This window comes from Elaeis guineensis, chromosome 5 (genome assembly GCF_000442705.2).
Source record: "Elaeis guineensis isolate ETL-2024a chromosome 5, EG11, whole genome shotgun sequence".
Lineage (NCBI taxonomy): Eukaryota > Viridiplantae > Streptophyta > Magnoliopsida > Arecales > Arecaceae > Elaeis > Elaeis guineensis.
This window is the reverse complement of record NC_025997.2, coordinates 16176936-16203502: the sequence shown is the minus strand read 5'-3', so window position 1 is coordinate 16203502 and position 26567 is coordinate 16176936. Positions and strand designations below refer to the sequence as shown.

At 34.8% G+C, this 26567-nt stretch overlaps 3 protein-coding genes across 6 annotated transcripts; 2 read left to right on the top strand and 1 right to left on the bottom strand.

The window, feature by feature from the left end:
- Positions 1–5189: 5189 nt before the first annotated feature.
- LOC140858101 (uncharacterized) lies at positions 5190–12016 on the top strand. The gene is made up of 3 exons (XM_073257629.1): positions 5190–11302; positions 11412–11456; positions 11563–12016. The coding sequence occupies exons 1-3, from the start codon at positions 11204–11206 to the stop codon at positions 11890–11892; spliced, it is 474 nt and encodes a 157-aa protein (XP_073113730.1). The 5' UTR covers positions 5190–11203; the 3' UTR covers positions 11893–12016.
- A 182-nt stretch (positions 12017–12198) lies between these two features.
- Positions 12199–13664, top strand: LOC105045016 (uncharacterized). Of its 2 annotated transcripts, none has more exons than XM_010923168.4 (3): positions 12199–12476; positions 12611–12655; positions 12757–13664. In XM_010923168.4, the coding sequence occupies exons 1-3, from the start codon at positions 12384–12386 to the stop codon at positions 13318–13320; spliced, it is 702 nt and encodes a 233-aa protein (XP_010921470.1). In that variant the 5' UTR covers positions 12199–12383; the 3' UTR covers positions 13321–13664. The 2 variants fall into 2 exon arrangements, with proteins under 2 accessions (XP_010921470.1, XP_073113729.1); XM_073257628.1 differs by having other exon boundaries at positions 12573–12655.
- Positions 13665–15119: 1455 nt separating this feature from the next.
- On the bottom strand, positions 15120–24958 carry LOC105045014 (protein high chlorophyll fluorescent 107). Of its 3 annotated transcripts, none has more exons than XM_073257625.1 (8): positions 24355–24957; positions 23132–23275; positions 21296–21631; positions 21116–21175; positions 19023–19268; positions 18294–18404; positions 16213–16389; positions 15120–15734 (listed from the first exon to the last, which is right to left on the bottom strand). In XM_073257625.1, the coding sequence occupies exons 1-8, from the start codon at positions 24910–24912 to the stop codon at positions 15354–15356; spliced, it is 2013 nt and encodes a 670-aa protein (XP_073113726.1). In that variant the 5' UTR covers positions 24913–24957; the 3' UTR covers positions 15120–15353. The 3 variants fall into 3 exon arrangements, with proteins under 3 accessions (XP_073113726.1, XP_010921467.1, XP_073113727.1); XM_010923165.4 differs by having other exon boundaries at positions 21296–21601; XM_073257626.1 differs by lacking the exon at positions 18294–18404 and having other exon boundaries at positions 24355–24958.
- Positions 24959–26567: the final 1609 nt, after the last annotated feature.

Genomic DNA, 26567 nt, shown 5'->3' with positions numbered 1-26567 from the left:
ATATCTCATATTACCATTGGCTCATTATACCATACATCATCGCATACTAAGCTTCTATGATTGGTCTCCTATTCAACTTTTTTGTATATGGAAGTACTCTTTCATGGCTGTCATCCTATATCTGCATTATAATTCATTGATTTAGTGTACCAACAGTTCAAGTAAATTTTAAAGCTTATCATGTCATACTGTGTTATTCTCCCTAGTTTTAGCTTCATCTTAGTCTCATAGAAGATCTCTCAGCTTTATAGATTCTCTTATTTCATGGATGTACTTTCAATATCAGATTATTCTCACTTTTCATCAAGTTATATACTATCTTACTTCTTAAAGGCAATCACTGAGCCAGTTAACTTTCAATTTCCTGCATGCTCTTTCCTATGCTGTTACTCCAAGGCTATAACGCTTCTATTTCTTCATCTATTATTATGATTTTTTGTATATTTCTATAGGGTTTTGTTAGTTACTTTGCTTATGTTGGGCTTCGTATTTAGACCTTTGCTTCCCAATTAAACATATTGCCTAGTTCTAATCTTCAAACAAAATTGCAGTCTTTTTTCATAGTTCTTATGCATTCTTTATTAATAAAATAATTAACTAGGAGTATGTCAACAAGTTAGGTGCGAAAAAGTTGTTCAGTGGCATTATCAAATTTTTCAAGATATCTTATATCAAAAAAGTTCCTTTACTTAGTTCAAGTATCTCATATTACTGAGAAGTCAATTAGACTGCTAATTGGAGTGGTACTTATGCACTTAGTGATAATTTCTTTCTTACTGATCAGGACTATTATCATCCGAATTTGATCCATTGGCTAGTGGCATATGCTATTTCTATTCTTTTTGTTCGCCATGCATAGTATTTTTAGTCGTGATCATTTTTGCAATAGTGTGTTGTTCAGATGTTTCAGGTGTTTAAATGGTCTTGCCTCTGTTGCATATTGCATCTCCTTATTTAACGAAAGCTAGGCTGTTGTTATCCTTTATATCACTAAAGGCTTTGTTCATCTACTCAGTTAATCAACTAGCTTCCATACTTCAGTGTGTTTACTGTTGGGTGTTTAGTTATTGCTATGCAGGCTTCACTGCTTTCTATATTGGATTTTATACCGGTCTTTTCTACATGTAGATCGGTGGTTCTTTTTGGCTCATCATGCCATACATCATCTCATATCAAGCTTCTTTGATTGATCCCTTGTTCAACTTTTTCATATATGAAAGTACTCTTTCATGGCTATCATCCTATATCTGCATTCTTTATACTTCATTGATTTGGTGTATCAACAATTCAAGCAAATTCTGAAGCTTATCATGTCATGCCATGTTATTCACCCTGGTTTCAACTTCATCTTAGTCTCATGGAAGATCTCACAGCCTTATAGATTCTTCTATTTCATGGATGTACTTTCAGCTTCAGATTATTCTCACTTTTCAACTAGTTATTTACTTGCTTGCTTCTTAAAGGCAATCAATGAGTTAGCCAATTTTCAATTTCTTGCATGCTCTTTTCTATACTGTTGCTCTAAGGCCACAATGTTTCTATTTCTTCATCTATTATTATGATTTTTTATATATTTCTGTAAGGTTCTATTTGTTACTTTGCTTATGTTGGGTTTTGTATCTTAGGCCTTTGCTTCTCAATTAAACACATTGCCTAGTTTTAATCTTCAAAGATAAATACAGTCTTCATTCACATTTCTTATGCATTCTTTATTAATAAATTAATTAACTGGGAGTATGTCAATAAGTTAAATAGCGAGAAAGCTATCCAGAGGCACTATCATATTTTTCAAGATAGTTTATACTGGAAGAGTTTCTTTACTAAGTTTCAAATATCTCATATTAAGTGAGAAGGCAATTAGGCTGCTAATTATGCACTAAGTGATGATTTCTTACTTATTGATCAGGATTATTATCATCTGGATTTGGTCCGTTTGTTAGTAGCAGATGCTATTTCCATTTCTTTTGTTTGCCATGCATAGTATTTTTAGTCATGATTATTTTTATAGTAGTGTACTATTCAGATGTTTCAAGTGTTCTAATGATCTTGCCTCCATTGCATATTGCATCTCCTTATTTAAGCAAAGTTAGGTTGCTGTTATGCTTTATATCATTGGAGGCTTTGTTCATCTACTTAGTTAATCAGCTGGCTTTCGTACTTCAATGTATTTATTATTGGGTGTTTAGTTATTACTATGCTGGGCTTCACTACTTTCTATGTTGGATTTTATACCAGCCTTTCCTACATGTAGATCGATGGTTCTTTTTAGCTCATCATACCATACATCATCTCATATCAGGCTTCTATGGTTGGTCTTTTGTTCAACTTTTTTGCATATGGAAGTACTCTTTCATAGCTATCATCCTACATCTGCATTCATTATATTTTATTGATTTGGCATATCAACAATTCAAGCAAATTTTGAAGCTTATCATGTCATGCTGTGTTATTCTCCCTAGTTTCAGCTTCATCTTAATCTCATGGAAGAGCTCTCATCTTTATAGATTCTCCTATTTCACAGGTATACTTTCAGCTTCAGATTATTTTTACTTTTCATCAAGTTATTTACTAGCTTGCTTCTTGAAGGCAATCACTGAGTTAACTAACTTTCAATTTTCTGCATGCTCTTTCCTATGTTGTTGCTCTAAGGGCACAATACTTCTATTTCTTCATCTACTATTATGATTTTTTGTGTATTTCTATAGGGTTCTGTAAGTTACTTTGCTTATGTTGGATTTTTATCTTAGATCTTTGCTTTCCAATTAAACATATTGCTTAGTTCTAATCTTCAAAGAAAAATGCAGTCTTCGTTCACAGTTCTTATGCACTCTTTATTAATAAAATAATTAACTAGAAATATGTCAACAAGTTAGATAGCAAGAAAGCTGTTCAGTAGCATTATCATATTTTTTAAGATATTTTAAATTGGAAGAGTTCCTTTATTAAGTTTCAGCTATGTTATACTAAGTGGGAAGACAACTAGGCTACTAATTGGGCTGCTACTTATGCACTTAGTGGTGATTTCTTACTTGCTGACCAGGACTATTATCATCCGAATTTGATCCACTTGTTAGTGGCAGATGCTATTTCTATTTCTTTTGTTTGTCATGCATAGTATTTTTAATACAGATCAATTTTATAGTAGTGTATTGTTCAGATGTTTTAGGTGTTCAAGTGGTCTTGCCTCCATTGCATATTACATCTCCTTATTTGAGCAAGGCTAAGTTATTGTCATCCTTTATATCACTGGAGGCTTTGTTCATCTACTTAGTTAATCAACTTGCTTTCATACTTCAGTGTGTTTATTGTTAGATATTTAGTTATTGCTATGTTGGGCTTCACTGCTTCTTTTGTTAGATTTTATACCAACCTTTTCTACATGTAACTTGGTGGTTCTTTTTGGCTCATCATACCATACATCATCTCATATCAAGCTTCTATGATTGATTTCTTTTTCAACTTTTTTGTATATAGAAGTACTCTTTCATAGCTATCATCCTACATCTGTATTCATTATACTTTATTGATTTGGTGTATCAATAGTTCGAGCAAATTTTGAAGCTTATCATGTCATGCTGTGTCATTCTCCCTAGTTTCAGCTTCATTTTAGTCTCATGGAAGATCTCTTAGCTTTATAGATTCTTCTATTCCATAGATGTACTTTCAGCTTCAGATTATTCTCACTTTTCAACAAGTTATTTACTACTTTGCTTCTTGAAGGCAATCACTGAGTTAGCTAACTTTCAATTTTTTACATGCTCTTTCCTATGCTGTTGCTCCAAAGCCACAATATTTTTATTTCTTCTTTTATTGTTATGATTTTTTGCATATTTCTATAGGATTCTGATAGTTACTTTGCTTATGTTGGGTTTTGTATCTTAGGCCTTTGCTTCTTAATTAAACACATTGCCTATTTCTAATCTTCAAAGAAAAATGCAGTCTTCGTTTACAATTCTTATGCATCCTTTATTAATAAAATAATTAACTAAGAATATGTCAACAAGTTAGGTTGCGAGAAAGTTGTTCAGTGGCATTATCATATTTTTCAAGATATTTTATTTTGGAAGAGCTCTTTTACTAAGTTTCAGATATCTCATATTAAGTGAGAAGACAATTTGACTGCTAATTGGGCTGCTACTTATACATTTATTGGTAATTTCTTACTTACTGTCTAGGACTATTATCATCTGGATTTAGTCCGTTTGTTAGTAGCAGATGCTATTTCTATTCTTTTTGTTCACTATGCATAGTATTTTTAGTTCTAATTATTTTTATAGTTGTGTATTGTTCAGATGTTTCAGGTGTTCAAGTGATCTTGCTTTCGTTGCATATTGCATCTCCTTATTTAAGCAAAGCTAAGCTACTATTATACTTTATATCACTGGAGGCTTTGTTCATCTACTTAGTTAATCAACTGACTTTCGTACTTCAATGTGTTTATTATTGGGTGTTTAATTATTGCTATGCTGGACATCACTACTTCCTATGTTGGATTTTATACCAGCCTTTCTTACATGTAGATCGGTGATTCTTTTTGGCTCATCGTACCATACATCATCTCATATCAGGCTTCTATAATTGATCTCTTGTTCAACTTTTTTGTATATGGAAGTACTCTTTTATGGCTATCATCCTACATTTACATTCATTATACTTCATTGATTTGGTCTATCAACAGTTCAAACAAATTTTGAAGCTTATCATGTCATGCTGTGTTATTCTTCCTAGTTTCAGCTTCATCTTAGTCTCATAGAAGATCTCTTGGCTTTATAGATTCTCCTGTTTCATGAATATACTTTAACTTCAAATTATTCTCACTTTTCATCAAGTTATTTACTAGCTTAATTCTTAAAGGCAATCACCGAGTTAGCTAACTTTCAATTTTCTGCACTCTCTTTCCTATGCTGTTGCTCTAAGGCCACAACGCTTCTTTTTCTTCGTCTGTTATTATGATTTTTTATATATTTCTATAAGGTTCTGTTAGTTACTTTGCTTGTGTTGGGTTTTATGTCTTAGGCCTTTGCTTTTTAATTAAACGCATTACCTAGTTCTAATCTTTAAAGAAAAATACAGTCTTCATTCATAGTTTTTATGCATTCTTTATTAATAAAATAATTAACTGAAAGTATGTCAATAAGTTAGATAGCAAGAAAGCTATTTAGTGGCATTATCATATTTTTCAAGATATTTTATATTGAAAGAGTTTCTTTACTAAGTTTCAGGTATCTCATATTAAGTGAGAAGATAATTAAGCTGCTAATTGAGTTGCTACTTATGTACTTAGTTGTGATTTCTTACTTACTGATCATGACTATTATCGTACGGATTTTATCCATTTGTTAGAGGCAAATGCTATTTCTATTCCTTTTGTTCGCCATGCATAGTATTTTTGAATCTGATCATTTTTGTAGTAGTGTGTTGTTCAGATGTTTCATGTGTTCAAGTGGTCTTGCCTCCATTGCATATTGCATCTCTTTATTTGAGCAAAGCTAGGATGTTGTTATCCTTTATATCACTGGAGGCTTTATTCATCTAATCAGTTAATGAACTAGCTTTCATACTTCAGTGTGTTTACTGTTGGGTGTTTAGTTATTACTATGCTGGGCTTCACTACTTCCTATATTGGATTTTATACCAGTCTTTTTCTACATGTAGATCGGTGACTCTTTTTGGCTCATCATACCATACATCATCTCATATCAAGCTTCTATGATTGGTCTCTTGTTCAACTTTTTTGTATATGAAAGTACTCTTTCATGGCTATCATCCTACATCCGCATTCATTATACTTCATTGATTTGCTATATCAATAGTTCAAGCAAATTCTAAAGCTTATCATATCATACTGTGTTATTCTCCCTAGTTTCAGTTTCATCTTAGTCTCATTGAAGATTTCTTAGCTTTATAGATTCTTTTGTTTCACAGATGTACTTTTAACTTCAGATTATTCTCACTTTTCATTAAGTTATTTACTAGCTTAATTCTTGAAGGCAATCACCAAGTTAGCTAACTTTCAATTTCTTGCATGCTCTTTCCTATGCTGTTGCTCCAGGGCCACAATGCTTCTTTTTCTTCATCTATTATTATGATTTTTTGTATATTTCTATAGGGTTCTGTTAGTTATTTTGCTTATGTTGGGTTTTGTATCTTAGGCCTTTGCTTCCTAATTAAACACATTGCCTAGTTCTAATCTTCAACGAAAAATACAGTCTTCGTTCACAGTTCTTATGCATTCTTTATTAATAAAATAATTAACTGGGAGTATGTCAATAGTTAGGTAGCGAGAAAGCTGTTTAGTGGTATTATCATATTTTTTAAAATATTTTATATTGGAAGAGTTCCTTTACTAAGTTTTAGGTATCTCATATTAAGTGAGAAGGCAATTAGGCTACTAATTGGGTTGCTACTTATGCACTTAGTTGTGATTTCTTACTTACTGATCAAAACTATTATCATACGGATTTGATCCATTTGTTAGAGGCAAATACTATTTTTATTCCTTTTGTTCGCTATGCATAGTGTTTTAGACCTGATCATTTTTGTAGCGGTGTATTGTTCAGATGTTTCAGGTGTTCAAGTGGTCTTACCTTTTTGCATATTGCATCTCCTTATTTGAGCAAAGCTAGGATGTTGTTATCCTTTATATCACTGAAGGCTTTATTCATCTAATCAGTTAATTAACTGACTTTCATACTTCAGTGTGTTTATTGTTGGGTGTGTAGTTATTACTATGCTGGACTTCACTACTTCCTATGTTAGATTTTATACCAATCTTTTCCTACATATAGATCGGTGGTTTTTTTTGGCTCATCATACCATACACCAGCTCATATCAAGCTTCTATGATTGGTCTCTTGTTCATTTTTTTTATATATGGAAGTACTCTTTCATGGCTATCATCCTACATCTACATTCATTATACTTTATTAATTTGATGCATCAACAGTTCAAGCAAATTCTAAAGCTTATCATGTCAAGCTGTGTTATTCTCTCTAGTTTTAGCTTCATCTTAGTCTCATAAAAGATCTCTCAACTTTATAGATTCTCATGTTTTATGGATATACTTTCAGCTCCAGATTATTCTCATTTTTCATCAAGTTATTTACTTACTTACTTCTTAAAAGCAATCACTGAGTTAGCTAACTTTTAATTTTCTGCATGCTCTTTCTTATGCTATTGCTTTAAGGCCACAATACTTCTATTTCTTCATCTATTATTATGATTTTTTATATATTTTTATAGGATTCTGTTAGCTACTTTGCTTATGTTGGGTTTTGTATCTTAGGCCTTTGCTTCCCAATTAAACACATTGCCTAGTTCTAATCTTCAAAGAAAAATGCAATCTTCGTTCACTATTCTAACGCATTCAATATTAATAAAATAATTAACTATGAGTATGTCAACAAGTTAGATAACGAAAAAGCTATTCAGTGGCATTATTATATTTTTCAAAAATTTTATATTGAAAAAGTTACTTTATTAAGTTTCAAGTATCTCATATTAAGTGAGAATGTAATTTGGCTGCTAATTAAGCTACTACTTATGCACTTAGTAATGATTTCTTATTTACTGACCAAGACTACTATCATCCGGATTTGGTCCGTTTGTTAGTGGCCGATGCTATTTCTATTCCTTTTGTTCATCATGCATTGTATTTTTAGTCCTGATCATTTTTTATAGTAGTGTATTGTTCAAATATTTCAAGTGTTCAAGTGATCTTACCTTCGTTGCATATTGCATCTTCTTATTTAGCAAAGCTAGGCTATTATTATAGTAGTGATTATTCAGATATTTCAAGTGTTCAAGTGGTCTTGCCCCCATTGCATATTGCATCTCCTTATTTAAGCAAAGCTAGGCTGCTGTTATCTTTTATATCACTGGAGGCTTTGTTCATCTACTCAGTTAATCAACTGACTTTCGTACTTTAGTGTATTTACTGTTGGATGTTTAGTTATTGCTATGCTGGACTTCACTACTTTTTATAATAGATTTTATACCAACCCTTCTTATATATAGATTGGGGGTTCTTTTTGGCTCATCATACTATTCATCATCTCATATTAGGCTTCTTTGATTGGTCTCTTGTTCATTTTTTTTATATATGGAAGGACTCTTTCATAGCTATTATCCTATATCTGTATTCATTATACTTTATTGATTTGGTATATCAATAGTTCAAGCCAATTCTGAAGCTTATCATATCATACTGTGTTATTCTCCCTAGTTTCAGCTTCATCTTAGTCTCATGAAAGATCTCTCAGCTATATAGATTCTCCTGTTTCATGAATGTACTTTCAGCTTCAAATTATTCTTATTTTTCATCAAGTTATTTACGAGCTTGCTTCTTGAAGGCAATCACTGAGTTAGCTAACTTTCAATTTTCTGCATGTTCTTTTCTATACTGTTGCTTCAAGGCTACAACACTTCTATTTCTTCATCTATTATTATGATTTTTTATATATTTTCATAGAGTTCTATTAGTTACTTTGCTTATGTTGGGTTTTGTATCTTAGGCCTTTGCTTCCCAATTAAACACATTGTCTAGTTCTAATCTTCAAAGAAAAATACAGTCTTCGTTCACAATTCTTATGCATTCTTTATTAATATAATAATTAACTGAGAGTATGTCAACAAGTTAGGTGCAAGAAGGCTGTTCAGTGGTATTATCATATTTTTCAAAATATTTTATATTGAAAGAGTTTCTTTACTAAGTTCAGGTATCTCATATTAACTGAGAAGGCAATTAGGCTGCTAATTGGGCTGCTACCTATGTACTTAGTGGTGATTTCTTTCTTACTGATCAGGACTATTATCATCCGGATTTGGACCATTGGTTAGTGGCAGATGCTATTTTTATTCCTTTTGTTCACCATGCATAGTATTTTTAGTCCTGATTATTTTTATAGTAGTGTGTTGTTCAGATATTTCATGTGTTCAAATGACCTTACCTCCGTTGCATATTGCATTTTCTTATTTAAACAAAGCTAGGCTGTTGTTATTCTTTATATCACTGGAGGCTTTATTCATCTACTCAGTTAATCAACTGACTTTCGTACTTCAGTGTGTTTATTGTTGGGTGTTTAGTTATTGCTATGCTGGGCTTCACTGCTTCCTATGGATTTTATACCAGCTTTTCCTACATATAGATCGATGATTCTTTTTGGCTCATCATACCATATATCATCGCATATCAAACTTCTATGATTGATCTCTTATTCAACTTTTTTGTATATGGAAGTACTCTTTCATGGCTGTCATCCTACATCTGCATTCATTATACTTCATTGATTTGGTGTATCAACAGTTCAAGCAAATTTGAAACTTATCATATCATGCTGTGTTATTCTCCCTAGTTTCAGCTTCATCTTAGTCTCATGGAAGATCTCTCGACTTTATAGATTCTCTTATTTCACAGATGTACTTCCACTTCAGATTATTCTTACTTTTTAGTAAGTTATTTTCTAGCTTGCTTCTTGAAGGCAATCACTAAGTTAGTTAACTTTCAATTTTCTGCATGCTCTTTCCTATACCATTGCTCCAAAGCCACAACGCTTCTATTTCTTCATCTATTATTATAATTTTTTATATATTTCTATAGGGTTCTGTTAGTTACTTTGCTTATGTTGGATTTCGTATCTTAGGCCTTTCCTTTTCAATTAAACATATTGTCTAGTTCTAATCTTTAAAAAAAATATACAGTCTTCGTTCATAATTCTTATGCATTCTTTATTAATAAAATAATTAATCAAGAGTATGTCAACAAGTTAGGTAGCATGAAAGCTGTCTAGTGGCATTATCATATTTTTTATAATATTTTATATTGAAAGAGTTCTTTTACTAAGTTTCATATATCTCATATTAAGTGAGAAAACAAATAGGCTATTAATTGGGCTGCTACTTATCCACTTAGTGGTGATTTCTTACTCACTAACCAGAACTATTATCATCCGGATTTGATCCATTTGTTAGTGACAGATGCTATTTCTATTCTTTTTGTTCGCCATGCATAGTATTTTTAGTTCTGATCATTGTTATAGTAGTGTATTGTTCAGATGTTTCAGGTGTTCAAGTGGTCTTGCCTCCGTTGCATATTGCATCTCTTTATTTAGGCAAAGCTATACTGCTGTTATCCTTTACATCATTAGAGGCTTTGTTCCTCTATACTTCCTATATTGGATTTTATACCAGCCTTTCCTACATATAGATCAGTAGTTTTTTTTGGCGCATCATATCATGCATCATCTCATATCAGTCTTCTTTGATTGGTCTCTTGTTCAACCTTTTTGTATATGAAAGTACTCTTTCATGACTATCATCCTACATCTGCATTCATTATACTTTATTGATTTGATGTATCAACAGTTCAAGCAAATTCTAAAGGTTGTCATGTCATACTGTATCATTCTTCCTAATTTCAGCTTCATCTTAGTTTCATGGAAGATCTCTCAGTTTTATAGATTTTTTTATTTCATGGATATACTTTCAGCTTCAAATTATTCTCACTTTTTGATAAATTATTACTAGCTTACTTCTTGAAGGCAATCAATGAGTTAGCTAACTTTCAATTTCTTGCATGCTTTTCTATACTGTTACTTCTAAACCATAACATTTTTATTTTTTTATCTATTATTATAATTTTTTATATATTTTTATAGAATTTTGTTAATTATTTTATTTATGTTGACTTTTGTATCTTAGGCGAACGGTGTACATGCACTCCAACTTCCTATCTTCGCAAGGGGAAGTCGATTGAGTGCCCGACGGCGGACTCGAGCCCGAAAAAAAAAAAAAAGGGGAATCCTAGGAAGAAGCGGATGACGTCCTTACGTACGATCAGATTTTGACGGATGTCCACCCGTGTGCGTATAGATTTTATGCGGATTTACCTCCGCACAGAGATATTATGAGTTGAGCTGCGCAATTATATGAAATTTTATTCCGTTGACTGCTGTCCCTATAATTATTTCTATACGGATGTTCGTCAGCACGACTACTATATACGCGCGTCCGCAGCTGAGCGCTGTCCAGGAGAATAATTGTATATTCGCAAGACATCCGTATACGACTCTGCTGGGAACGGAGTCCGCATATATTCCTCATGAGGTGAAATCAAAGAAATTTCTCGCGCTCGTCGCCGCTTCTCTTTATAATGAAGTTTCCGCCGGTAAAATGAGCCCAAAATTACTACGGAGGGGAGGGAGAGATGAAAGGGGAGAGGCCGAAGCTTACCCTCGAAGACTACGTCGCTTTCTTCAACAACAAGCATGGGAGGAGTGGTCTCACCATCGCTCAACTCAACCAGGTCAGCTATCTTCTCCAAAAGCACAGAGATCTTTAGAGATTCTTGCTTCGTCCTTCCAAAAATTTATAGATCTTAATCTCTCCCTCGTTTCTTGAATAATTTGAGTCAGATCGTCCTCATGCACGGATTCGTCAAGCTGCACCGGTGCCAAAAGGTCAGATCTCCAAAATTCAAATCCTTCTAATTGATCGATCTGCAACACTAGAACTACTCCTACACCGCGTCTTTTGTTTGCTCTTACGTTGATCTATTTATATCAGGCGCACATCCTGATGGCCCTGCGCTCGCTGGAGCTGATGCGGCCGGACCGATCGACACTGCGGCACCTCCCGCCGGTCACTGGAGCGGCGCTGTCGCTGGAGGATGTGAAGCGGGACATTGAGTCCCTCGGTTGGCAGGAGTGCCCCGTGGCCTCGGTGTTGAGTGTGGGTGAAACGGCGGCGATGGAGGCCGTGCCGATCTCGTCCTCCCCCGACCTCAGCCGCTCCACTCCCGCCACCGACCACCAGAAGAAGGCGACAGGAAATGCCGAAGGGAAGAGGAAGCGGATCTCGATCGATGCTTCTCTCTCATCCTTTATCGATGGCTAGGGGATGCGTTTTGTTTGCCGTTTTCCGTTTCCATTTCTGTTACTTTGTTCTCTGATTCTACCCATGTTATCCACTGCTATTTCCGATGATTGATTGGTATGGCCTACCACGAAATATTTTGTCCCGATTATTGATTTTGCGAAAAAAAGTGGTTGTGAATTTGTTGCACGTGTACATGTGCAAAACTTCGTCGTAGTCCATATTCGCATGCTAGAATCGTGAGTTTTGATGGATGGCTGTACAAATAAAACGCAGAGGAAGAAACCGTCTGATCAACGACTAACTGCCCGCACACGCTATAACCTGTAACAAAGGATCAAATAGTCTCAAGCATAAGCTTGGAACCGTCTGATCAACGTAGGCAAACGGAGTGATTTCTCTACCAGATGTCATATGGAAACAGATGACGGCACCGCGGCACACCGCTCTAAGACTATATAATGCATGTACGCCTAGAAGAGCCAAAACACATCCAGTCGAGAGAGAGATAGATGAAGAGTGGGACGAAGATTACGCTGGAGCAGTACCTCAATTTCTACGAGGATCCATGGCGGGCCAACCTATTGCGCGCCCATCTCGATCAGGTCCTTCCTCTCTTCTTGATTCTTTCCTTTTCCCCCAACTTACTGATTCACCTGTTTCTTTTTCCTATGCCTTTTCTCAAGAACTTCCATTTCCAGAAGCATTGCTGATTCCTCTCCTCTTCTTCTTCTTTAAGATCATTGTCATGCATGGCTTCATCAAACTGCACAACTTTCCCAAGGTGAGCATTTCCCTTTCTCTGTTTCTTTTTTCCTATTCAAACCCTAGTATTCGATTTTGGTTTCGGTTTTTCGTATTCCCTCCGTTCTTTCTTGCGCCCAGGATCTTGTACAGCGATACTTGGGTTCCATTGAGCTGATTCCGCCGACGAGGTCGACTCTGGATGAGGATATCTCGTCCGGCGCGCTCCTGACGGTGGCGGAGGTGGCGGAGGACCTCGCCGCCCTCGGCTGGCATGAGTGCACAGTCCGCTCCCTTCGGACCCTCAAGCCCGCGGCGGAGCTCGAGCACTTCACGGCCGTCGAGGCGGATCTCCCCTTTATCGCCGCCTCATCCACCGCCGACCAACTTCCCCGCCCGCAACCTCGACCCCGTCGCTGCCGCCTACGTCGACCCTCTAGGGCTCCCCCCGCCGACTTCGTGATCATGGGCAGGCGGCCAAGGTCCAAGAGAAAGCGCGTCTCCGTCAACGCCCTCACCGCCGCCGACCTGTTCGCTACCTCCTCCCCGCGCACCGCGTACTCGATTCCTCCGCCGCCGTCATCTCCGCCTCCGCCGACTCCTCCACCGCCGTTATCCCCGCCTCCGCGGACGCCTCCACCGCCGTCATCTCCGCCTCCGGGCACACCATCGTCCACGCCCCCGATGACTCTGCCTCTCTGGTAGCCTTCGTACGGTGCGAGCTGTGGAGTGTGGAGGATTGCTTAACACTGGAACCGATGCCGTCTTGACCGTCCAATACGGTTCGAGACATCCTTTTTGCCCTTCTTGCCGAAGAGTGATTTTCCCCTTTTCTTTTTCCTTGTGGGCAGTGAGCGGGCTCCATGGGGTGGCAGGTGCGGCCTGCTTAATGTTTGTTCGTACGCTTCTTTACTCCGCTGGATCCAAGCTGTGCCCCTTTAGTTGGAATGTGATTACGATGACACTTTTGTTTTCTTTTCTTGAGACCTTTTTTTGGTTTTCTTTTCCGAGACTTAAAGAATCAATTATGTGAATGATACCTACGTTTGTGCCGTTATACTAATTCTTTTATTTTCGGACTTATAGATCTATCTTTTGTTTTTAGAGCCCGTTGGTTGGGATGTATCTGTAGTTCCCAAAAATTATTTATCTAAAAAAATAATAAAAAAATAATTTTTATTATATTTAACTGGTAATAAAATTATTTTAAAAATAATACTGAAAAAAAATACTTCATTTGATTGGAGATAATTCCATAAAAATATAATAAAATTTATAAATATATTTTTCAATATAAAATAATTTTTTAATATTAAAATAATATTATTATTTTCAATTAATTTTATATAATTACTATAATCATATATCTCTTGCATGATATAATATATATTTTTATTTTTTTATAAAAAAATTTATTTAATAAATTTATAGAGACATCAAAAATAAATTTAATAATTATATATATAATTTTGTTGGAAATATTTTTATCAAATATAAATTATTATCATTTAAAAATTTATCAAATATCCATCACCTAGCCATTCATGCTATTTGTTTTATCTTTTTCTTCCATATGAAAAATTATTTATCATTTATTTTTTTATTTTTTATATTAAAAATAATAATTTGATGTAAAATTTATTTTTCTATATCAAATGAACTCTAATTAAACGGATCCTAATATAATATAACATGTCTTTTGCTACACATAGTTTTTGAGACTGACATATGAATCATCTGTAAACCTTATATAATTCAATGTCATCGTCCTTGCACCGCTGAAAATATATCTTGCAAATTAGCACTCTCTCTTTTGATTAGGAATTAGCACTTTCTTTCGCTCTTAGGTTTTAATTAGGTTTTAATTAAACACGTTTATGTAGAATATTGCATAGAGGTATCTATGGGAACACTTTCAATTGCTTAAATAAACCTGTTCTGAAAAAGCTGACGGATCACAAAATCTTAAAAATAATTTCTAGAATTGCAGCCTTTTCTTTTCTTGTACGCATGTTAGACAGAATCATATTATCTAATTTTCTGTTCTAATAAAACCCAACCATCTGAACAACACAAACATTAGACTCTGCCTGCAGGCTAGCTGATATCCTTGATAACAGAATAAACGGATGGAAGAACAATTTTTAGCTCAAAACTGATATTTATGCAATTTTAGTCTTTCATTAGATTCATCAAATCATTTTTCAATACAGCTTCCTAAAGAAACAAAAATAAAAGATGCATCAATCTTGCACTCCTCTTCAAAATGGATCAGCTTAATTTTGATGGCATCATAACTAGTAACGGAATAATTTGACAGTTTTAAGCTGCTACACTTCTATAATATTTCTTTACATGAAGAAACGGTCAATAATGCTGTCCACAATAAAGAATGATAAGTTGGACGACTTTTCCTGAAAGAATGCATGAAGACCATGCTGAATACCCAAATGGGTGGAATCCACTCAAACGATCAATGTGTACAAAATTTTCTAGAAAAATCATGACTATAATACCTCTGATATATAATTGCACCAGTGTGACAAAATTATCTAAACATCATGAGTATAATACATAATACATCTTGTATATAATTGCATACATTGTAATCCCAGTAGAATATGCCTACCGTTGTCATCTTCAAAATAGCTGAGACACTCCATGTAAATATGTACGCTCAAGCAATGGTCAGTAGCCAGTATTTCCCCCTACCAAAGTATATAACTGGAAGCTAAGGATCAAGGCTGAGCAAAACATTTCTGTCCCAATCTCCATATTCTTCTAGAAGACTTAATTCTTCTGGGTTGAAAATTTTCCAAGACTTCATCCAGTGCTGATGCATCAAGAGACAATTTATCTCTGATGAAAGCATCCAAATCAAAGTCACTTGCCCGAAGACCGGCATTGTCTTCACTTCCTTCATCATTACCATTAACGACGGTGGTATCTGAAGCTTCAGTGGTGCTATTATTTGTTTCTTCCAGGGTTCTCAAGATCTCCTGCCCCTTTAAATTGGAGATCTGATCTAAGTTTAAGAGACGCTTTATGCTATCGAGAGCAGGATCTATAATGTCAAGAAAACCCATAACCCATGAAGCATCATCCACCACTTCTGTACGCTGTCAATATTAAAGGAATAGTTAATTTTACCTTGTGTATAAGGCTCTATTATTGTGTGGCTAAAATTTGAACGCCTAAAATGACAGGAATAGGATATTTTTACTACTTCAGGCTTACGAAAGAAAGCTAGCAAACCATATGCGTTGGCTTTCCAGTGAAAGTTATCATTTTATTTTTCCTATCAATAAAAAAGAAAAACAAAGATCATTTGACTAAATGAAAAATTTTCAGAAGAACGGCAAATTAAATCTAACTAGATTCATGTGAATAGTTGATAATTCTAAACTATATAACCAAATAAATATCAATATTTAAATTAAACAAGCTCTGCGTAATGAAACAACATTAATGATTTCAAGAAAAAGAACAGAAAACTTTCACATGAAACTGAAGATGCCATTCCATTCCAAGTTTCAAAAATGATCTAATGCACACGTAGCAACAGAGACAGGGAATGAAAATCATCAAGTAACGAACCTGCTGAAAATAAAGGTTCCGAATTTCTTCCGCTCGAATAGGATTACCTTGCTCCTCCTCTAATGATGCCCAAGTCATCCATGTGATGTAACTTTGAGAGTTTATGTTCAGTGAAGATCTAAACAATCTTTTAGCAACCGATAGGTTACCCATCCTCTGCTCTAGGACTCCCCAAGCCTGCAGCACTTGACATTAGCCAAAATTAAAAAGGAATCAACCAATAAAACATAAGCACTGGAAAGTCCATTTGTTATTTTGACTAAGATTGCTATAACTTGCCAATTGATCTTTAGAGACTGAAATTTTCAGTCTAGGACTGCAAAGCATTATTGGTATCTTTTAAGTTGCCAAGCAAAAGATGGTAAATCATGCACAAAGTAGCGGCTATATAATAAAACAGTATTGCAACTTGAAGAATCACGTGAAACAATGAAGGCAAAGTAGCGGCTATATAATAAAACAGTATTGCAACTTAAAGAATCACTTGAAACAATGAAGGGGGTTACTTGATTGTTTGAGGCAAATAATACATACTCAAGGAGGATTCACTGATCTTTTATGTCGTGATACTATATTAAAAAAAAAAAAAGAGAAAGTTGAGCAATTCAAATAATTTACCTTCTCTTCATCTCTCTTTACCATATATAAGCTCACAGAATGAAAAATGATGCAAATTAAATGATGAAGCATAAAGCTGTGAAATTATTCAAGCATAAATCTGTAGCATCTATATATTCTTACTTGAAAACAGTAATTGAAAATTTTAGATTTCCTGAGATACCAAACTCCAAGTATCACCTGTTAAATCTAAAATATTGACTAACATGCCATGAGATCTAGAAATGAATATTTTATTAAAAAAAAGGACTGCTAAAAATTTGCATGTAAAAGTGTATATCTACATTAAACTTGAATGAATTTATTGGCAGCTGCTTAATATTATTTTTTTCTGTTAGAAAAGGATGGTTGGATTACTTCATTTTTTTTCCCCCTTGTTTGATAAATATCGTCCTATTTCGCATGCAGAAAAGTTACAAAATCATTCTTCTTTGTAAATCTAAACCTCCCAGGAAATTTATTGTGGTAACCAAGCTAGCCATGGTGAGTACATAGAACTGACAAAACTAACAGCTATTGATTGTGGTTAATTTAACTATGAATCTTTTGTATTGATTATTAAAATACTCCCTACTGCATATGCCATGTAATTTGTCATAAAAAAAAAAAAAATTGGCAGTTTAAGTCAAACAATATAGCTTTCAGATTTGAAGCTTCTTAAAGAGTTGATGTATTTTGTTATCACACCTGCTCCAGTACTACTTAAAAGCAGATTTTCTGCAAAGTCAAAAAGATATAACTTAGACAATCTTTAACTATCTCACCAATGGTTCTTGTATGGTATTCTTTTCTACCATCATAGTATACTTCATATGTAGGTTACATTCCATATTGGCATTGTTTGAATAAAATTTCAACTGAGTAGTGGAACTCCATTTTCTTCAGATAGTGCAATTATTGCAGCTTCATTTGAGAAAAGCTGACACTGACTCTTGTTTGAAAAAGCAATCCAGTACAATTGTCTATCACTTGGCCTTCATTCTAATACTCAAAGTCAAAACTGATGTAGCACTTTGTTGGAATTTTTTGTTGCTAATTGGAAAAATATTGCGAATTCTTCTAAACTCATATCTAATTTTTATTTATGTAATTATCTTATACAAATGAGGCTTCTCACTGATTTTCACAACTATGCATGTATACACTACAACCTTAAGATATGCCAAGGACAACATAATAGACAAGTACGTGATACACCCTGCTCGGGGCAATTACACTAAACTCCTGATAATCATTTTATTGCTGATAAAATATGTTTTCTTCAGGAATTGCAAACTTTTATAGATTACATGCTAATCCATTATGTTTCACAAAAAAATAAAATAAAATAAAAAATAAAATCATGTAATGGCAAAGGGTTACAATATGATTAAAGTAAAAATAGAAAAAACACCAAGACCCTGACTAAAGATGCTTCCCTTAAAAATGATTGGCAGCTACAGTTTTCTCCAATTATTTGATACCTGAAGGCAACGAGCAGCACTTTCACTTGATGAATCAATTGATAGAGCCCTTTGGTAGAGTTCCCGTGCAGTGTTTATATTTCCTTCCTTCCACTCCATCCACCCCCAAGCCTAAAATAATCCCATACCAAAATTAAATTCAGCAGACTTCAAAAAAGAACTTTATCACCAAATCCTAAGGGAACATGGTAGTCGACGTTGACTAGAAATACCTGCATAAAAGAATCACTAGGACTTTTGTCTATGGTCTGATTCTTACATGTCAAGAATTGCATTAAGGTACAAATATGGAACACGTCCTTGAGGGAAACAAAGATGTTTGTCAATCAAATGATTATTACCTTATTAGTTGCAACTATGTGAAGCCTTACAATTTAAAAGAAGAGCTCTGTCATGACAAAAAGATGGTCCCAAGTATTTGCTAAGGCAATTTAGGCAAGAGAGGGGCCTATCATGTAACTAATAACACCACTAGGATGCATAAATAAACATTGTCACAATTAAGACATATGGTCACACTAGACTAGAATATTCAAAGAAGCTCAAAAGATACAAAGAGCTTATGCTGTCCAATTAATGTCTGCCCCACAGTATATACACGTGAGTGATTAAATGGCTTTCATAAAAGCAAATTCTGAAGAGAAGCTCAAGATAATTATAAAATCACATGAATTGAACAGCTACATTTCTGATAAAGATATGAATATATAGAAGAGCAGAACTACTTACAACCCATACTGGTTGGTGTCTTGGGTCTAACTCAGATGCTCTTCTAAACAATACACGAGCAACATTTGCAGATGAATGATTGTATTCCAGCAAGGCAAGAGACTGAAGGATGACAGGATCCCTAGGATTTACTGCATGGCCAATCTTAAGAAGTTTCCTTCCTTTGTTAATGTCACCCTGACTAGCCTCAAATAATGCCCATATATGCCAGGCAAATCTGTTTTTTGGACTAGCCTGGACTGCTCTCTGCACAGAAAAAGGATGACACCAAATTGTAGATGTTTCACCATGAAAATATATTTTATTAAATAAGAATATGCAGCAGTACAACAAAGTCCAAATCAAATGAAGGAAGTCAATAGAAACATAAAGAATTATCTGTAGTATTTTAAAAAAATTAAACTAGGAGAAAATGAGACTGATACCCTGTTCCTATTTTCTAAAGCAGATAACAGCATCAACATTCGATCATATTCAATTTGGATATATTAAAAGGTATTATTTTCATCCCATGATGCAAATAACTAGGTAGGAATGGGTGTCAGTTCATTGCATTGTGACAGCATGTCGGAAGAGTTAATATACAAACACAGAGAACAGAAGAAACAAACAGTTAATTAGAGAACATGAGGAAAAGGACCTGTTTCCAAAAGGCCTTGCTAGATGATCTAATAATATGATCTCAGCATGGCACATAGGTAAGTTGAGCACTATTATATTTATCCAAAAATCACCAAGGAATGATAATTAGCAAAAGAAATAACTAATAAGATCAAAATAAAGAAAAATGACAAGTGACATGTTGGTAGAAAATATCAAATATAAAAAAATGTTGGCTGCTCCAGCTTGCCATGGTAGATTGCACTACTAAATGCAACTATAATTTCTTTTTTTTCTTTTTTTTTTCGGTGGGGGGGGGGGGGGGATGCAACTATAATTTTCAAAACAGAGGAAGTATCTTTAGAAAGCAAGGATGTACGCTAACTGAAAGTTTTGTTAAGTATCATTTTCAGAAAGCAAGTTGGTACAGTGTTAGCATTTGCTGCAAGAATCATACATATTAGATACAAGTCCCCTTCACCTTAGTGACATGAAACGAAGAATTTGCAGAATGCATACGACTGCATTATCTACCTCTCTGGAAGCTACATAACCTGAAATGCTTTAAATATATTGGAGATAGATAACAATACTATTTTACATATTAATATGTTTAGAACGCTATTCACTTTGGTTATCTTTCCATGTTTTTACAAAATATAAGTTGAATATTATAGAGTTTGTATGTGGTTCAACTCATGAACCCTTTTTCTGACATCTTAGTCACTGGGTGCCAGTTCCTCGTAATTTTGTACGATAGCCTTTATGCCCCAGTTGAACTGTGCTCGTAATCCAGCATGGATAGTTTTTCAGATCAGCAACACCTAATTTCATTGTCCCCTAGTTGTTCAGATGGCTTTATGATAGCTTAAAATATGCACCATCTGAGATCTGAATATATCTGGAAGATCCTATAATTAGATTGAGTCATCACAAAACTTTCTCTCTTATAACTTTACTAAACCACATTACTGGGTATCCATGTTATGTGACTTGACACAAACAAATCATCAATGTTTAATGAGAACAGTATGTTTCTAGGGCAATTTATTGGTTATCCAAGCAACTTGTTAGGCTCCTATAGGCCCTAAAAGCAACACATGATCATCATTTAGTGGGTTGACCACCAGCTAAGGTAATCCATTTCCTACAAAGAATAAAACATTAGGCAATTACCTAAGGAGTGTTATTTCCCCATCTTGTTGGACAACCATCAAAAGAGAAGCCCATAATTCTACATTGTCATTTCTCTTTATACATTTGTTCTTGGTTTTTATATATGCAGCCCCTAATGCAGTATCTTACTCTACTTCCATTCTAGTGCATATCCTTGTTTAGTCCCAAAGAAAAAGGGCATGTACTTATCTCTTGATCCTTCGGTACACATATGGAGGTATATATTTATAACTAAAAGAAGAAAGTAATCAACATAACAAAATTAAGCTACAAGCACATGAAGGAAATAAAGGATAACCTGGAAAGAAATTTGTCACCTCAAAAAGCTGCCTAGCTATGCAGTTGTTCTGTTGTTGCATTTCTACTTGCGCCCATGCCTGTTTCACAAGACATGCCTCATGAATGAAATGTTCTCATAAAGTACGGATTCATAATCTTCCACAAATATAGGCAACCTTATCGCAAGGCAACATTAAAAAAGAAAAGACAACACTCACAAGCCAACTAGCACAGCTTTTTGGGTTGCATTTAGTTGCTTGTTGGAACAAGTAGCGAGCCTGCTTGAAACGCTTTCCTCTAGCTTCAAGTAAAGCGAGTGTTTGGTATATGTACTCATTTCCACCACAATATTTAAGTCCTTTTGCAAGAAGATTCCTAGCCCTCTTAATATTTCCTTGATCTATCTCTAGAACTGCCCATCCATGCCAAGCTGCAACATGTCTCTTATCAGCTACGGTAGCAGCATCAAAAAGTTCTCTTGCCCTTCGGATATTTCCAACCTTATTTTCCAGAACAGCCCAGCACTGTTTGTTTAAAGGTGAAAGTACACCAATCTGACTGTTTTAGAAGCTTTGAGAGAGGGGGGAAAATAATAGAAGTTAAATGCAATAAACAAACTTCAGTGAGATACTGAATGTAAAGAAAACAATCAGCTGTTGACATGGCATATAAAATAAAGACTTTTAGATTGCATATAGGTTTCCTACTTTCTTATAATTAACTTAAGACAAAAATTGCAGCATACTTTCCAGAAAGTATTCAAATGATGTATCTCTGAGAATTACTACTAATAAATTGCCATAAACATCTAATTGTAAATATCCGTAAAATATCAGAGCCACTTGTTCCAGTAGTTTGGATTTTTAGGGAAGTCATTATGACTGGTAACAAGTCAAACATCACTATAAATCTGAGGTTCAGGATTCTCTCATATAATATTGCCAGCTCTCACAAATCTATTTCTAGTAACTCTTAAAAAAACATTTATCAGAAAAATGTCTCCCTCCAGAGATACAAAGACAAAGACAACGGCAAACAATGTTTATTTGATATTCAATGAGTTTTGGCAGTAGGGCTGAAAACAGATCGGATATGGATTGATACTAGTATATCAATATCTGTGTTTATTTTTCGACTAATATAAATACAGATATGGATATTAAATGAATGCAAAAATTCATATCCATATTTGTTCTAAACAAATATGGGTACCAATCGGATGCTGGAAGTATGGAGGTAATACGGATATAAGTTAGAGATAATTAAACTTTATGATCACAAAATTAAAGATATTACTAAGTAGATGGTAAATCAAGTTAATAATATATCAATGTAATTACATATTGTCATTAAATGCTTATTTGTGTTATATAAAATTAAGTTGGGTTACCAATTGAATCAAATATTTGGATACAGATCATTATCCATCCATATCCATTTTCATTTTTCTTTGATGGATATGAATACAAATATAGATATTGATCAGATGCTTCAATTTCTATCCATATCCAGATAGATTTAGATAGAAAAATAGATCCAATGGATATTATCCTATCTACTTTCACACCTATCTGACAGCCATCATTGATACAATTTAAACACTATGTAACTGCACCGCTTAGCAAACTTGTACCTAGAAACGTTTACCCAATGAAGAAAATGAAGATGAGCTCCATCCAACTTTGTCAAATAGCACATTTTACTATGAAAATATGAAATGGCATTATCATTTATTATTTTCTTTCAGTTGTCTATAAATTCAACATTACCTTATTGGGAGTTATGCTTCTCTGCCCTATCTAATATGTCGTATCTGTCCAGATAAAAGAGGAATTTAAATTCATGGTGAAAACCACAAAGCAGCTACATGCTAAGTGTCAAGAGCGAAATAACTGTAATCAGAAGCCCAGGTATCATTGTGATGGCTCTATTGAAAGCAGAGTTCTTTGTATCAATTGCAATTTATAAGCCAAACTTGATTAGGCAAAGTTAGAAGCTGATATGCTACATTACAATCAATAAATATATTGAGACTAAAAAGAACACTCACAAACCTGCCAGATATATGAGTTTTCGCCTTGTGTTGCTTGGCAGCCTCTTTCATACACAGCTCTAGCTTCAGAAAATTTTGATTGTTTAATTAAAAGCTTCCCAAGGGCCACATATGGCCGTCCATCTTCAGGCCAAAATGAGATACACTGGAGATAGATATAACACAGCAACGATTCTAGCTGAGTTCTATTGTTTTTCATGTATTGGTTGAAATTTACATATGCACAACATTGAAATTAACTCAAAGATTAAAAATATTCTAATAAGAGTTACATGTCAACCTCAATGACAAGTGTACCATGTAGCCTGAAGATGTAAAATACGGCAACAGTAAAAATGCTGCAGATATACAAAAACAATTTGCATAATATCCAGAAAAGATCTGCAAGGAAAAGAACCAAAAATTTAACATAGGCATACAACCATAGGCATGCCATTTTGTTTGTAAGCTAATTTGAGAATCTTTCCCATCATTTTCATGTTAGCAATAGCCATTAACAATGTATAATATCCAGATTCCAGAGAAAACAAGATGTTCTACCATGGACTATTGGATAGCACCAAGATCTCTTCACATGGTCGCACACCTAATCTTGTTCAGTTTTTCTAGGCAATAAATTGTTTCTTTATTATCTTCGACACTCATGATAAATTTTCACAGGCTGCAGGACCTGTTTTAGTTGGTGTTCAGATTAACTTCATAAGTCAGAAAATTCGGATAACAAAAAAAATTGGATTTAAATGAAGATAAAAATTAATTTTAAAAAAAAAAGAAATATGAGGAATTTTTTTTTAAAAAAAAAAAAGCACGAGGCATGTATTAACGAAATGACATAATCACACGTATTTAAAAAAAAAAAAAACACTTTTTGCAATCCAAAGGTGCACAACATTAATGAGAGCAAGTATATTTTCAACATGAAACTCCCAGAAAATAGAGTGCACATTCAAGATTTGCCAATAACAATGAATTAAAGATAGATGATGAGGAATATGTTATTTTTGAACATGTCCGCAACTGTAAGGCAGACGTTGCATGTCTTTAGGACGGTACTGCAACGAGGTTACAACAGGATAGGTTCTAATCATCAATGTTGAGGAAGCTAGTTTCAGTTTCTCATCAATTCACATCCTCAGAAGTCAGGATAATAATTTGCTACAATTACTACTGAATAGTTTGATTGCCCAAGAACGGATCCAATAACCATCCAGAAATGAAGATTACCTTGAGGAGAATCTCCTCAGCTTCTTTGAACCGAAAATTCCTTGTGAGCACCTTCGCTCGATAAAGCCCCAGCTCCAAGTTGATCGCAAGCGGTCTCTCCTTCGGCGCAACACCAACCCTCTCCGGCTCAAAAATAGGAATCTTCTTAGCAAACTCCGTAAGGCCCTCATCAATCTTAGAAGAAGACCAAAACTTCTCCTCACCCTCACTCTTCCCATAAGCTTCCGTCAAAGAACCAACGGCCTCCTCCGGTACCTCTTTCACCGGCCGTCTTACCGCAAGAAACCGCTCCGAAGCTTTATGATCTCCTTCTCTTTCCTCCTCATCCTCTTCTTCGTTCTCTTCATCGGATTCAGAGCAGAGGAGTTGTTCTTGGACAGGGCGCGGAGAGGAGGCCTTGGAGGAGGAGGGAGGGGTCTTGAGGAAGGAGATGGAGGAGGAGGCTCTGATCGAGACCTTAGTGAGAGAAATAGGGATATTAGGGTTAGGGTTAGTACGGTTTGGAGAGGGTGGAGGAAAGCGAGGGAATTGGGATTTGGGGAAAGAGAAGAGCTGCATTCCTCCTCCGGCGTCCTATCTGCTCTCCGCTTCATAAAACGGCACGGAAGGACCCCCGCGGGCTTTTGATCATGAATGGCGGACCTAAATTACATTTATACCCTTCCACTTATGTCCTCCGACTAAGCACTAAATTCAGGGAGTCCACCAATCTGACGGCTGAATTATTTCTCAAATTGAATCCAATGGACAAGTGGTGGTAGATGTAGACTAGGAATATTTGTGTACGGAAGGGTATTTTTCGTCATTTTGTAGGTAAATCTGGAAATTTGTGGAGGTGGTGCATAATGCGCCACGTCGGTCGCTCTTCGGCTGGAAGGAGTGGCTGGCGCTACTGCCCAAGATACATGCGGACCACGATTCCAACTTCGGAGTCTAGCTTTTGACACGTGGCATTTCGATCGCTGCAGTATAACAAAGTTTTGATTTTAAACTGAAACACCATCTTTTGACCTTTTTTTTTTTTGGCTTAAGAAGCAAAGCACGGATGGTGCAGGATGAGCTTTATGCTCGCCAAAACTGTTATATTAGTTCATAACAAACACACTATCCAAACAAAAAAAAAAAAAAAAGGCTAAAAAAACTATTATAACCCATCCATCCTAGGCATGAAGGCATTTTTTTCCCCCCTTGCCTTCTTTTATTGAGAGGTCGTCCTTGAACAAAAAATATTTTATACATTGTAGCCAAATAAGAACAGGCAAAACTTTCCTATTCCACTTCTTTTTTATATCTGAACCAATTATAAGCATTTGGTTTAGTTACAAAACAAGAATAAAGCTTGGAATAAAGTCATGCCAAACAGTTATTGAAAAATAGACATAGGCGAGTAAATTTATATCAACCAAAACTCTTTATCCCAAGCATTATTATTCCAAGAAAAAATATATCGGAATGGTATAAAATTGTCATTTGTGCTTGTCACCTTTACCCTTTTCTTCTAACCAAAATACCTCTAATCAGATGTTTAAATATTGGTTAAAAAAATAAAAACAAATTATAGCATATTTGTTTTGACATGATGGAACAAAATTTAGCATAAGCATTTTTATTCAAATATCTAGAGTGACCATCTACTCTAATGTAGCATTTCTATTAGCTGATTTGTCAAGCAATTATTTGTGGATACGTGGGGTACAAATAATCCCAGTGAAAAGTTTGTGTTGCATGCCCATATAAGAGGTTGCGCATCCACACACATGAACTCTACAAAGCCATAATCCGTACGTCGAGACAATAGCAACATATAAGTAATTTTTGTAACGTTCAAGAACCTTTTTCAAGCAAATCATACTTAAGAAAATACAGCAACGGATCATTTTGCAATTTGAGCAATCTTCAAACCACCCAAAATTGAGATCATAATTAGATATTTTATGATACACATGCACACGTTCAGAGAAAGAGAGATAAACTTGCCATACTCAATGAATCTCCAATTAGATCTAGTCATATCTAAATCTAAACTGGATGATGATTCAAGTCTTTAAACTATTTACATATTAAAAATAATATAATTTAAAATTTTCAAATTCAATATCAAATGATCAAAAAATAAGATAATTTAAATAATATAAAAAATATGTATATTTTTGACCATTTGGTCTACATACTAAGGATCTCCAAATCACATGATTTTTGATGTATAAATAATT

Bases quoted from the DNA above. Each gene is read 5' to 3' on its own strand.
- LOC140858101 (XM_073257629.1), top strand. From the start codon at position 11,204: ATGAAAGGGGAGAGGCCGAAGCTTACCCTCGAAGACTACGTCGCTTTC. The intron at 11,303-11,411 runs GTCAGCTATCTT...AATTTGAGTCAG, and splicing joins CCATCGCTCAACTCAACCAG to ATCGTCCTCATGCACGGATT. The intron at 11,457-11,562 runs GTCAGATCTCCA...TATTTATATCAG, and splicing joins AGCTGCACCGGTGCCAAAAG to GCGCACATCCTGATGGCCCT.
- LOC105045016 (XM_073257628.1), top strand. From the start codon at position 12,296: ATGACGGCACCGCGGCACACCGCTCTAAGACTATATAATGCATGTACG. The intron at 12,477-12,572 runs GTCCTTCCTCTC...TTCCATTTCCAG, and splicing joins TGCGCGCCCATCTCGATCAG to AAGCATTGCTGATTCCTCTC. The intron at 12,656-12,756 runs GTGAGCATTTCC...TCTTGCGCCCAG, and splicing joins AACTGCACAACTTTCCCAAG to GATCTTGTACAGCGATACTT.
- LOC105045014 (XM_073257625.1), bottom strand. From the start codon at position 24,912: ATGCAGCTCTTCTCTTTCCCCAAATCCCAATTCCCTCGCTTTCCTCCA. The intron at 19,269-21,115 runs GTGACAAATTTC...TTTTCTGTGCAG, and splicing joins TAGCTAGGCAGCTTTTTGAG to AGAGCAGTCCAGGCTAGTCC. The intron at 16,390-18,293 runs GTATCAAATAAT...CAAGTGCTGCAG, and splicing joins GTGCTGCTCGTTGCCTTCAG to GCTTGGGGAGTCCTAGAGCA.